General features: G+C 40.8%; 1 protein-coding gene across 2 annotated transcripts in view; it reads right to left on the bottom strand.

The window, feature by feature from the left end:
* zcchc4 (zinc finger, CCHC domain containing 4) overlaps window positions 1–14,480 on the bottom strand; it is a 106,183-nt gene that overhangs the window by 25,301 nt on the left and 66,402 nt on the right. For both annotated transcript variants that reach the window (XR_005946610.1, XM_041216477.1), the window contains exon 6: window positions 6,611–6,683. Coding sequence is in view for 1 of the 2 variants with exons in the window: in XM_041216477.1 (XP_041072411.1) it covers window positions 6,611–6,683 (73 nt within the window). In the remaining variant the exon portion in view is untranslated. The remainder of the gene's footprint in view (window positions 1–6,610; window positions 6,684–14,480) is intronic.

The following is a 14,480-nucleotide window of genomic DNA, read 5'->3' as shown; positions in this document are numbered from 1 at the left end:
GGAAGTAGAACTAATTGGATAGCTCTTTCAAACAGCTAACACTGGCACAATGAGCCAAATGGCTGCCTCCCTTGCTATATGATTCTACGAGTACATGGAGAAGCTGAGCTGGAACACAGATAGTGTTGTTAGTAGGTGAGGTAGCCTAATACTACTAAGTAATGAAGGCACAAGCTGTGAGAAAACTTGCTTTTAAATTTGTAGCGTATTAACAAATTAATTGTGTAATGCAGCAGAATAATAGAGGCACAATTAAATTTAAGATAATGCGAAAAGAGGGGTGGGGGGAAGAGTTTGTTAGAAACAGAATTGCATGCTTTGATAGGTTAAACAGTATTGGTGCAACTTGAATTCTGAAAATCGTAAGCAGTTAAAGTGATAGGTGGTGAAAAATTACAGAGCATTAGAAAGAATTTAATGTATGGACACCGGCATTTGATCCAGTCAATCAATGTTGGTCTTCATCCCCACAAAGACTGTAGGTCTTTTTTTTTAATTAATTCATAGGATATGGGCTTCACTGGCTGGGCCAGCATTGATTGCCCATCCCTAATTGCCCATGAGAAGGTGGTGGTGAGCTGCCTTCTTGAACCACTGCAGTCCGGTGTCATGTGATTGTGACAGCAATATATTTCCAAGTCAGGATGGTGACCAACTTGGAGGGGAACTTCCAGGTGATGGTGTTCCCATCTATCTACTGCCCTTTTCCTTCTAGATGGTAGTGGTTGTGGGTTTGGAAGATGCTGTCGAAGGAGTCTTGGTGAATTCCTGCAATGCATCTTGTAGGTGACACACACTGCTGCTACTGTGCATCGGTGGTGGAGGGAGTGAATGTTTGTGGACATGGTGCCAATCAATCGGGTTGCTTTGTCCTGGATGGTATCAAGTTTCTTGAATGCTGTGGGAGCTGCACTCATCCAGGCAAGTGGGGAGTATTCCATAATCCCATGAAGCTGCCATATTCTCATATCTATTTATCTCTTTTTCCTTAAACCAGCTGTCTAACCTATTCTTGAACAGTCTCTGCTTCAATCACCAAATCTGGCCATAAATTCCACAGCCCCAAAACCCTCTGGACAAAAATATTTCCCCTGCACTTTGCCTTAAATCGCTTACATTTAATCTTATATCTTCTCCTTATGATTATTTTAACCATTTTCATCAAACCACCCTGTAATCTCTAATGAACACTACTCCACATTTAATGTCGATCCTCACATTTGCACATCCTCGTACCAAGTAGTTTATGGGTGAATCTGTACTGTATCCTCTGTTGTTTCATCACCTTTCCTATAGTGCACACAATACTCCAACTGTTGCCTTACTAAAGCTTTATATAGATTCAATGGTGCATCTTCATTTTTTTTTATTCTGTACCTTATGCCATAAAATCCAATATCCCATTAGCTTTTAGGGTCTCATCCACATGGGGAGTTGCTTTTAAGATCTTGAAAACCTGAACACAAAATTCTCCTGTTCTCCTCCATTCAGTTATTACAAGTAGTTTATAACTTGAATATTACTGAAAAAAAGAGGCACATTTGTCGAAGATTTTTACCTTGCGTTCATCACAATTCATAAGTATACAATATAAGGGAAAACAACAAATGAATACTGTATGAGAAGAGAGTGCAGATTGATTGCAAATGGACTTTGATTGGTACAAGCAATGCCCTGGAGAATGCATCAGTTGATGGCGAATGACAGTTAACTACCAAACATTGTTTGAAATTGAAACAGGCAGCTTGGCTCTGACTGGTCAAGGCATTGCCCTGAGGAATGAATCAGCAAACAGCTGTCCCTTATTTTGTTTAGCTGAAACAGGTACAATGGGCAGAACTTTGCCCTTGATGGGCGGGAGGGCCTCACCGGCTCGGCAGTGAGCGGGCAGACAATCGCGGCCATTTTAAGTGGGCGGGCCGCCCGTTGGGAAGCACTATGCGCTTCCTGTGCAGGGGGAGGGGGATTCCCCAACGGTCAGAGTGCGCTCTTTCACGCATATCACATCTCCCTGAGACTAAGTGCTGCCTTAGGGAGAGCGATGACAGTGTTTGAAACTCTAAAAATAGAAAAATAAAAAAATTTTTATCATGTCCCCCTCATGTGACAATGTCACACGAGATGGGACATTTTAATAAATATCACAAAAACTTTATTAAACTTTTTTAAAAACAGATATGAAACCCCATCCCGCCGGTGGATGAGGTTTCATTATTTTTCAGAAGCCCACTGGGGCACCTGGCCTGCCCACCAACCTTAAGGTTGGACAGGCAGGGCCTTTAATTGGTTTAACTACCCTGTCAATGTCCTCAATTGGCCATTGACAGGTCGGTGGCGGACAGTTGATCGCACTGTCCGCCTACCTTCCTGAATATTTAAATGGAGCGGGATGACATCGGGGGTTCCCCTGACATCATCCTGCATCGGCGAGTGAGCCCCACCTCCAGCTCACCGACGGAAAAATTCTGCCCTATATGTGTAGATGTTCTGTCTGCAAAGAACAGGGCCCTGTGTATTGATATATGTAGCTTCCAGTACACACAAATGCACCGCACTGCAAGCCCAACTGACAATCCTAAACTGGTTGTCAGTGTAATTCTTAGCACACTGAGGATTAAAGTAGCAAATGTTGTCCAATCACGGAATCACATCTCATGTTGGACACTGTTATGGGTTTTGCCAGCACGGGCTGGTTGGGTACGGTCTGCACCTTGTCCGTTGCGAACAGCGGCTACGACATGTTGTTTGATACAATCCACCAGCCTTTGGGATGTACAGCCTACATACCTAGCATCACACTGGCACTGAAATTCATAAACCACATTTATCCTTCTAACCAGTTTTCAATCCAGTTTGCTACCCTACCCCTAATTCCATAATCTTCAATCTTCTCCAGTTATTTCTTGTGTTGTGCCTCGTCAACAGCTTTACAGAATTCCTTTTACGCGACATTCACTGCATTTCTTTCAAAACAGCACTGTGAGAGTAACATCAACGTATGGACTGCAGCGACCCAAGTACAGCTTACCACCATTTCACAGGGAATTAATGATGAAAGGTCATGACATGAAACATTAACTGTTTCTCTCTCCACAGATGCTCCCAGATAAAAATAAATGCTGGCCTTCCTAGTGGCTTAAAAAAGAAATTGTAGCACATCAGATTTGCTGTTGCTTAGAAATGGACATTTCCACTGACTCTGGGATTTTAATACAAAACTGTGGCAATCAGGGGACAAATTACACAATGCCTAACAAGAATAGAAATTTACAGGATTGTCACAAAATGTAACAGTGCACCAAATCACATGTCAATTATGAGATACTATAAATGTCAAAGTAAGGTGACTCAGGTCCTAAAAAGCAGTGTCGATATTAAAACTGAAATACCACTGTCAATAAAAAATTAAAATTAGAACTATGCTATATTTGTCATAGAAATGTTTTAGTTTTGGTTTATGTCTGAATTCAGGAGTTTTGAATTACATATGAATTCTCCAGCTAGTCTATTACGATGTTTCATCACCAACAGCAAGACATTAAGCCGATTCTGTCCAAGCAGCAGCACATTAAGTGTTGTCAGGAGGCAAAAAAAAGACGATGTTGCTTGTGTTGCACGACTGATTGCAAAGAACCAAATAAAAAATTCTCAAGAGAATTTTAATTAACTAAAATCTCCAGCTCTGGCAATTTCAATGCCAAATTTCCTTATACAATTTCAAAATATCCATCCTGATGCGGCTCACTATATGGATTTAGTTTAAATTGTAATGAAATTTAAATATTTCACTTATAAACTCCACAGTTTAACCCTCACATGTACTTGTATTGGTTGGACCTCAATACACCCTTTGATCTAGGGAATCAGAGGAGGAGCAAAATAGGAACAGCAGAATAGAAAACATGAGAGCTCTTGGGTATAAAAAAGGTGCAACCTTTGTACTGTTTGCTTTATAATCTAAGAATCTGAAGGGAACAGTGAAGGGTGTTTACCATCGATCTTGAGACCAGCAGAAAAGAGCTCTGAATCTCTTGAAAAATCAGATAGTGACCAAGGGAGCGTGGTAAGATAAAACTTTATTTTGGATGCCACACAGAATGTGGTAAATGCAGTACTTAGCTAAATAAAATATAGTATTCGGTTCTATTAACATCAAATAAACTGTGAAAAGTGACAAGTTACAACTGGTGTAGTTACTAGTAGAGGTATGCAAACAAAAAATAATGGTAGGTTGTTTCTGCAGTGCTTAATTTTGTTCCTACTCAAATCAGGAATTGAATAGCTACAATGGAACTCTGGCACCAGGCACCTAGCTTAATCAGCAGTGTGCCTGGTGTCTAAGTAACGTCACAGCAAGAATCTATAAATTGGAGAAAAATGTACAAGATAAACTAGGTTAAAGGATGAATACTGCTTGAAGCATGAAAGAAAATGCAATCAATAATGTATGTGCATTAATAGATAATTAACATTTCCAATGAGGCATGGGAGGGGGAAGAAGAGGGTGAGGGAGAGTGCAAAAGCTAGTATAAAAAGGGCAAAGTTTCAAAAAGTAAGGGATATAATTTAAAGATTGGGAGTAACTGTGGAATTAAGATGGAATGACATTGCACAAAATGAAGTATTTGTATGTAATGTATGTAATATAAATTGCCAATTGAATAAAGGCTTTAATTCAAACAATATAAATAAATTCAAGAAACAACCAGAAGCTCTGTGCAGAATAAGAGGTTTGAACAACATAGTGCACTGCTAAATCTGACTCCTTTATTCCACCTGGAGATTCAAAGACAAATGTAGAACGGAATCTGAGAGTCTGCCTTCAGCAATAGAAACTGACTTGCCAGTGTAAATTTTGGGAACGATCCCTGAATCCAACTAAAACAGTGCCAGTGTAAAAGAAGCCTTAAAGAGGCTCACAGGGATGAATTAGATTTCTTTGAGAAAGAAAGGATGAGGGGGAAAGTGGTTCAAGTCAATAAAGCGCCGAGTAGAAATGTGAAGATGGAAGCAAACTATCTAATCTGGCTTCTCTATAGAACTAGAAGGCATATGTACAAAATTACAAACCACAGGTGGTTCTGGCACACATCAGAAGGTCCCTAGCAAAATTAGATATTGATTTACTAATTTTAAAAAAGACCTGTATAAATTGAAGTTTCTTAAACAGGGAGAAAACTACTTTTGCTTTAAAGTGTTCCCCAGCTGCCGATTGAAACCCAGAATATAGTAAATGTCAAATGTGTTGTGCCAAAAGCTTGTTCTATCCAGGTTTGTAAAATGCAGCAAAATGTGAGAACAACCTTTAACAGAACTGCAAATTACACAAGATAATAGGAATTAATTGAACAAGTACAAATACTTCGTGGGCTGAATTTTACACTGATCGGGCGGGCGAACGCCCGACCCAATCAGGCGTGAAATTGCACGAGATGACATCAGGTGAGCATCCAACGTCATCCTGCGCGATGTTTCGGTCAGTGGGCATGTGCAAAAGTTGGAAGTGTGCCCACTGACAATTAAGAAGGCAATTAAGCCCATTACCGGCACAACTGTCTGTCATTTATGTAGCCCATCCAACCTTACAGTTTGCAAATGGGTGAATCAGCCAGGCAGCCTTTACATTTTTCATTAAACCTCATCCAAGGGCAGGATGAGGTTTCCATTATTAAATAAAATAAAAATAGAAATCGGTGGACAGCATTTTTATAATCTATATGTTCAGGCGCCTGATTGTGATGCTTTGATGTTTTTTTTCTGATTTTAAAAACTTTATTTGCCGGGCTCAGGGAGCTGTCAGCGCTCGCCCTCACCGATGTCATTCCCCCGCCCTCCTCTCACCCCCATCCTGGCAGCACCAAGCTTTTCAGCGCATGCTTCACGCTGGCTGGCTGTTAGTTCAGGCCCATGTAATGTTCCTGCATTTGCGTAAGGTTATGCATGGCTTCAAAACTCCCCCCCACCAGTGACAGAGTGTGAGCTTCTCCTTTTGACCACTGCTAACATTTCTAAGGTTTTAATGGAATGTACAACAAGCATTATTATATAACACATTTGACTGGCCAAACAGCTGTTGCAGAATTGTGAACTAGCTGTCAATTATATACCTAGATGGAAATATTTTCACCTTGAACCAGGGTATTGTTCACTTTGTGCACACAGCATTGTAGAGTTACATTGGATGAAGATTGAGAAACTTAGATCTATAAGTGGAGATGTGTGGAAAAAGGGTAGATAGGCAGTAAAGGTTGGCTGCACTTAAGAAGTGTTCTTTAATTCTTGACTGCAATGGGGGCAAGTTGCTGGTTGACTTGGCTGCAAACTTTTCTGGTTTCAGGCAGCTTTGGCTCAGCTCCCAGGTCCCTCTGCAATTATTGGCAGCGCTTCACAATTCCTCCCCTTTATTGGGATGGTTGACAGGCAAGGAAACCCTATGTGCTGAAATTGCAAATTATTATTTTCATAATCAAAGAATATTTCTATAAGAACACTTCCTTCAAACTGACATTGAGGAACTAATTTGAACAAAACTTCAATTAGACTTTCCTGTCTTTTAAGGAAACCTTATGTAGCAACGCACCAATCTAATCAGATACATGCTGGCACCTACCTTTCCCCCAAAGAAATAATGATTAAACATGTTGTAGTGGCAGAACTCCTCCTCTGAATAAAACTGGGAATACCTAAAGTCAAAAAAAAAGATTTCTTATTGCAGGAGTTCTCACAAATTATGCACACAGGCTGGATGTTAAATAGAGCAACTGTTAAGAATGGACCTTCTTTGGGGGATTTTTTTTATCTAATGCATCAAGGTGAGAAATAGAGATACAGATCTGTCAGTACAGAGATCTTGGTAATTTTCTCATATTTTGCACCCACTGTCAGCATCAATCAATCCTTCAGGAGTTGAGCACAAAATTTAGATGACTAATGTTAAATAAAGGCCCCATCAGCCCCATTAGTGGTAATATCTGAAGTAAAACACAGCAGCTCTTCTGATGACCTGGTCAAAATATATTCTGCAACCACCACAAAAACAATTTGATATTCCAGCCATTTCATTGTTGTTTGTGGGACCTTCCTGTCTGCTAATGGGCTGCTGCATTTCCCTACAAACACTAACAAAAATGATTCATTGGCCTGAGGGTGCTGGAGGGACTAATAAAATGAAAATGTGTCCTTTTTTTTTTTTACATGGTGTACAGCAAAAAAAATACAAGTCAATAAAAGGTGGTCAAAAGCTTGATTACCCCATTTTTCCAATCCAGAAATCTTCCATCCACCACCATACCCCACCCCAACACCAACCATTTGCTTTTTGCCAACAAGCCACCTTTATTACCTTTAAGTTGATAACCCAAACTCCAACCTGGCACGTTTCTGGGTGATCTTCCAGCGCTGCCGCCATAAAGCCAGTATGTGCTGAATGGAAGGATTAAGCTCAGTTCCATTTTTCACCGCGATGCCAGGGTAATTTATGAGAGTTTGCTAATAACACAACAGGAAAAACCATGTAATTGGGGGAAGACGGTGGCATAGTGGACTAGTAATCCAGAGGCCCAGGTTAATGCTCTGAGGACATGGGCTCAAACCCACCACGCCAGCTGGTGGAATTTAAATTCAACTAATAAATCTGGAATTGAAAGTTAGCCTCAGTAATGGTGCCAATGAAACTATTATTGACTGCTGTAAAAGCCTATTAGGCTCACTAATGTCCTTTAGGGAAAGAAATTTACCCAGTCTGAGCTATATGGGACCCCAGACCCACAGTAATGTGCTTGACTCTTAACTGTCCTCTGCAATGACCTAGCAAGCCACTGAATTCAAGGGCAATTAGGGGTGGGCAACAAATGCTGGCCTTGTTAGTGATGCCCACATCCCATCAAAGAATTTTTTAAAAATCAACCCTAAGCGTCAGTCCTCTCACCTAGAGGCCGTACATAATTTACTATCAACCACAGGGTTAGTGCATGAATTGCCGGCCTCAGCATCTGGCAAACGTTTATATAAACACATTACATCAATTATGAAATTAGATTTTCTCTGCAGGCTGTTCAATATTAAATTAGATACAAGCAATATTAGTATACATAGCAAAAACAGAAAATGCTGGAAAAACTCAACAGGCCCAACAGCATCTGTGGAGAGAAAGGCAAAGTTAACATTTTGAGTCCGTATGACTCTTCTTCAGAGCTTTGCTTTTATCTTAGTATGCATAACCTTCATATGAACATAAATGTTTATTTCCCCAAATTAGCAGAGGGACGGGAGCACTGGCCTTGAGGGGGGCGGGGGGGGCGCTGCTGGACAAAATGTGTTTTTCCAGTTATGTGGCATTTGCAACTCTCTCACCAATAATCTTTCGCTTACCTCAGACTTGTCATTATAACAACAACTAGCATTTATATAGCACCTGTAATGTAGAAGAATGTTCCAAGGCACTTCACAGAAGCAATAACAACTTGCTTTTATATAGCACCTTTAATGTAATAAAACATCTCAAGCTGCTTGACAGGAAGGAGCATTATCAAATAAAATTTGACATTAAGTCAGAAAAGGAAATTTTAATCAAAATTGACCAAAAGCTTGGTCAAAGAGTAGATTTTAAGGATATCTTAAAGGTAGAGAGATGGATAGGCTTAAGGGGGGTATTTCTGGGGGCCTAGACAACTGAAGGCATGGCTACCAATGGTGGAGCGATTAAAATTGGGAATGCTGAAGGGGCCGAATTGGAGGATGCAGAGACCTCAAAGGGTTGTAAGGCTGGAGGACATCATAGAAAAGGCAGGCAGGGGTGGAGGGAAAGGAAATAGAGCGATTTGAAAAGAAGGATGAGAAATTTAAAACTCAACTCGGAGCCAATGAAGGTCAAGGGGCACAGGGGAATGGGTGAACAGGACTAGTTAGGGTATGGGCAACAGAGTTTAGCACTCAAGTTTATGGAGGGTCCACGGTGGGTTCGGCCACAACTGGAGAATTGGACACCATATGAGGATCTTTGAAAGGGTGCAAGAGAGATTTTCCAGAATGGTTCCAGGGATGAGGGTGTCGGGAGATTTGATAGAGGTATACAAGATTATGACAGGTTTAGATAACTGGATTAAAAAAAAGCTGTTCCCTTTAGCTGATGGGATATGGACCAGGGTTTTGGGCAAGATGTGCAGAGGAGATGTGAGGAAGAACTTTTTTACTCAGCGAGTGGTAATGACTTGGAGCTCGTTGCCTACAAGGCCAGCAGATGTGCATACAATGAATGCACACAATGGATGGGCACTTGAAGGAAATAAACTTGCAGGATTCAGGTGACAGAGCAGGGGAATGGGACTAACTGGACTGCACTACAGAGAGTGGCATTAACTTGACCAACTGAATGGCTTCCTTTTGTGCCATAATGAGTCTGTGAGGAGGGCATTAGAATGGTCAAATCCAGAGGCAACAAGGGCATGGATAAGGGTTTCAGCAGGGGCTAAGATGGACATGTGTTTAGTCAAGTGATATTCATTCACTAGTTGAACTGAAACTGCTCAAACTCCTCTGAACTCAGATTCCTTTCATCAAAAGAAAGAGAAGGCTTTTATCTCATCAATATGGAATGCATCTGGTTCCTGGACACCAGGAATATTTAGAAATCAGACCGATTCAAAATTATTTTGATAGGGCATACCAAATTTCTGAATATGCGGAATTGACAAGGCCTTAACACAAAGACTCACTGTTGATTTTGGATGCAGGTTATTGTCATATAGGTGGGGCCATGTTGGGTAACAGCACGCTGTTCTCTCCCTGCTTTTTCTGGCTCTCAATCCTGATCTCTCTCCTTCTCGAAGTCCCACAACTCCTGTCTTGCTCTCGTTGACTTCTAATCCAGAAGTACCATTACCCCCGAAATACCAGGAAATAGGGGCGAGAAACAAAACCATCTATTGATTTACTTGTCTGGTTTTGGCAGACTCCACATAGATTGAGCAAGTCAGGTCAAAATATGTCCACAGAGGTTACATTCTTCTTTAAGCAACTTGTACTGTATTACAGTCTAGCGCAATTATAATTAGTTTGAGAGCAGTAATAGGATTGTACTATGTTTTAAATGTCTTTGATTAAAGTTGCATTGGTTGATTGATTTAAAAACTCAATTAGAGAAAAACTGATTTACTCTGTCACATCAAAATCAAAGGAGTTCGCAACATACATTGTTTTATTTAGCTTTTATTGTAGACACTTAAGTGGGACTAAATACTCTGGATTACTTCTCATACAAAATAATTCAATAGTAAGGTCACAGCTCTGAGTGTTAAAGCAGGAAGGTCTCAGGTTTGAAGTCCGTACTATACTGAATTAGATGATCCCACCTACTGTGACAGTAGGAGTGCTACAGTTGGCCTCAGAGCTCTTGGATTAAGTACCTGTAATGGAAAATCAAATCAAGATTCTGACTCCAGTCATCCCTGCTATAGTGTAAGTTTGTGGACAAGTGACAAGCACGGGATTGGGCATAGATGTCATACTCTCTCTTCACCCCTATGTCCAAATGGTCTACTGACACTCACTTCAGGTTTCACACATGAATAAAGGTCACTTGGTTGAGTGGTTGTGGCATCCTTACATCAGAAGATTGTCGATTCAAGACCCACTCAGAGCAAAACATACATCTGAAACTATAAAGAAAGATAGCTTAATATTTTGGGTAGAGATTCTTCATCAGAATCTTGTTACAAAGATTTTACCCAAAATATTGATTTATTTTGCTCCCTGTCTGTCCTGTTTTACTCTTTTTATTTCTTTCCATTGCCATCATCCAGAAAGTCAGAGTTAAAGGTGAAAGAAATTATCCTGTTGGAAGAGCCAAACAGAAAATCATAGCTTACCTGCCAACAATTTATGTTCAGAGATGTGGTTACCCAGGCTGTTGTCAGCTCTTCTCCACAAGGCAAAGATTGCCATCTCCATTCATCCTTCTCCCCTCCCTCCTCCCCCAACACATCTAGCCATCTGCAATTGATCATATCTCCTTATTGTTTCGTGTGTAAGGACAGCAGGCTTCATCAGTGTCAGCCTCAGTAAGGGGCTTTATTGAACTGAACTTAAATGTCGCCCCCCCCCCCCCACCCCCCCCCCCCACAAAGGCAGAGTGCCTCATGGCAGAGTCACATGATTATGGTAAGCCAGTTAGTCAGTGCAGCATTGCATTTCTAAAACCCAAACATCCCCCTTTTCATATTAGAAAACAGGATACAAACATCCCCTTTTTCTTCCCACTGAACAAAAAACACATAGGCATGCACAATCCTATGCGACTGAGTTGCCCAAGTTACCCACTGTTCTCATGGATTGACTACTGCTTGGTCTATTATTCAGTGTTATGACTGATGCTGTTGGTAAAGCGGAGTTATTTAAAAATCCCGGAGGGAAACTTTAAATTATTGCTTATGACAGATATTTAAGTGTTATGTTTGAGATGCGACTCTGAGTCAGGAATCAGACCACTAGTTCCCGAGATTTTACATTAAACTAAATTAAACATTTATTACTTTACACAGGTTAAGATATATACACATGGCTACAAATTACTACTATCATAATTATTAACAAATTCCCAAACTAACCTCCAATAACAACAACCCATAGGCTTAACCAAAACACCAGGCAAAGCATTTTCACCTTACAAATTCAAAATGAGATTCTTTCCACTGTGGAGCCAGTTGGAGGCTTGCAGCTGTCTTTTGATCTTACATTGCCTCTGCCCTGCATACCTGAAAACTTCTTCCTGACCGCCCGATTGCTGCAAAGGAACAGCTTCGCTAATTCAAATATGCCTGTGGTTGCACTGGTATATTTGGTTCATTCATTTTCACTGCATACAGTCGAGGTGACAATTTCTCTACATGTGCCAAGTTTCCACATGGGCCAACTCCTGTTGAAAGCCTTGAAGGTTTGCACCCTGATTGGCTCTCCAATGCGCAGCTCTGGCAATGGTTTGGCGGTCTTATCAAACTGAAATTTGGCTGTCATTTCACCTTGATCTTTTTACTCACGCCTATTATTACTTCAGGTTTCAGTAGCTCTTCTGCTATTGGAAGTATAGTTTGTGTGAGGCATGACATCAGACTCTGGACAGGATTACCTTCCTGTAGAACTGCTTCATTTATTTTCAGCTTGTGCATTTCATTGCACTGACATGGTCGGCAACCACCTTGCGGTTTACTTGAATATTGTCTCCCTCTCTCTGGGGTCTTCAATCTCTCTCGCTCAGGAGTTTTTTTGTTGTCCTTTCTCTGCCGGCACGCTCAAGGTTACCAGCCCAAGCTTTAGACTTGCTCCAGCTGAGTTGAGTGGCCGTTGCACCCCATCTATGATTTGGAATTCTAGATCTTCCTGCTTGGCATTGCATTGGGCTGTCAGACTAACTCATCCCCTCGGTATGAGTATTATGCCATCACATAGCCTCAACCTTACTGTCGAGGGCTTCATTTTCGGGGTGGCACATTGAACCACTTCACACAGACCTGTGAAGGTCATTATGTTGCATGACGCACCAGTGTCTATTTGATACATCTTGTTCACTTGATACAATGATGTCCCCAGAGGTAAAGTAACAGTCATAAACCATTTGTCACCTAAGAACTTGACTGAACTAGTCTGTTGTATCGCGTATAGTTCATCACCAGACTCGTTTGCTGATATCTCTCCAGTGGCCATCTGTACAGGCTTGTTTTTTTGGTCAAACACTTGTGTGCGAAATGATTTTGCTTCTTGCAGTTAAAACACTGTTTTCCCCATGCTGGGCAATCCTTCTTTTCCCATGCTTGCTGTCCTTTGCAGTATCTGCATCCTGCCCTTTGTCTGCGATCGCTTAGCTCTTTTGACTTGGACTCTCTCTCAGCCTAATGTGCTCCACCATACATATGCTATAGCTCACAACTTCTGCATTTTGACATGTCTATCACTTTCTTTAGCATCAGTTTCGCATCTTTCAATAGACTTCTCTCATCGAGGGGTCTCTCACGCCGAGGACCAATTTATAATCATAACATCTTTTAGCTGTCCAAATTCACATGATTCTGCTGGCTGTGTTACTGCCGTGACATACCATTCAATGGTCTCGTTTTCACTCTGAACTCTAGTATTGAATACAAATCGTTCATATGTAACATTCATTTGGGGTTCAAAATTTGTATTCAAGGCTTTCAAAATCTGTGTCATCCTTTTTCTTTGCTCAATTTCTAGATTTAGGGTGATATACACTTTGTAGCAGTCCTTCCCCAGCACAGTTACAGTGTGACTACTCTTATTGGTTCAGGCTTGTTCATTAAGTCTGTTGCAATCTCTCAGTTTTGCCATCAGGTGGAAAAAATGTGTTTTGCCATGCATCGTTTTTCAATGATACTGGAGATGGGACTGGAAAATTTACTGCAGCCATTGTTTATTCACTCAGTATTTTTTATTTGCAGCCTCTGTCTGTGTTTTCTTTGTCCTTTTTCTCTGCAGCCAGTAATTTCACTTGCAGCTTGTGTGTGGTTTCCTTTTATCCTTTCTTCAGCAGCATTGTTTTTTTGCGGATTTGAACCTGTGTTCCTGGGGTGCTCAGTGTCTTCTTTGCAGGGTTCACAAATCTATTTTTTCTTCACTTCTGTACACCATGCTTCATGTATAAGGTCCACTGTCTTCATCAGTGTCTGTCTCAGTGAGAGGCTTTATTGAACTGACCTAAAGAAGCTTGCCCCCAGAGGCAGAGTGCATCATGGCAGAGTCACATGACTATGGTAAGCCAGTTAGTCAGTACCGCATTGCATTTCAAAAACCCAAACACATATCCTAATTATGAATTTGGAATGCATTTACTTGACACCCAAGCCAAACAAACTGAAACTGGTATTTCGCTTATTCATTTACCCAGTTGCAGCAAAGAAGGCTTATGCAATTTACTTACACTCCCAAAAATGAGTACTGTCACTTTATATTAATGGACTAGTAATCCAGGGGACAACGTTCAAATCCCACCATGGCAGTTTATGAATGTGAATTCAGTTTAAAAAATCTTCAAATTAAAAGCTTATGTCATTAAAACTGACCATGAGGCTGTCAGGCTATTGTAAAAACCAAATAGATTCATTAGGGTCTTTTGGGGAAGGAAATTTGCCATGCTTACTGAAACTTGTCTATAGATAATTCCTGCCTCACACCAACATGGGAATATTAACTGCCCCCTGATGTGGCCTAGCAACCACTAAATTGTACGAGGAAAACTCGTTGTTCAAGAAGGTGCCCAACTACAGATGGGCAATAAAAATATCAGCTGTGCCTGTGAGAAGGAATAGAGGGATAAAAAAGAGGGAGGTGCGCTCCCCCACATTTTTTTTCACTTTCACTCTAATAAATGCGAAAGATTTAATTTTAAAAGAAAACACTAATGCAATATTAAGATTACTCTTCAACGCAGCAGTGCTCTTTGACACTAATTATTTAAATGCTGACTTTCAAAT

Source organism: Carcharodon carcharias, chromosome 1, assembly GCF_017639515.1.
Source record: "Carcharodon carcharias isolate sCarCar2 chromosome 1, sCarCar2.pri, whole genome shotgun sequence".
Lineage (NCBI taxonomy): Eukaryota > Metazoa > Chordata > Chondrichthyes > Lamniformes > Lamnidae > Carcharodon > Carcharodon carcharias.
Note: the sequence above shows the minus strand (reverse complement) of the source record. Positions and strands in the feature narration are given on the sequence as shown.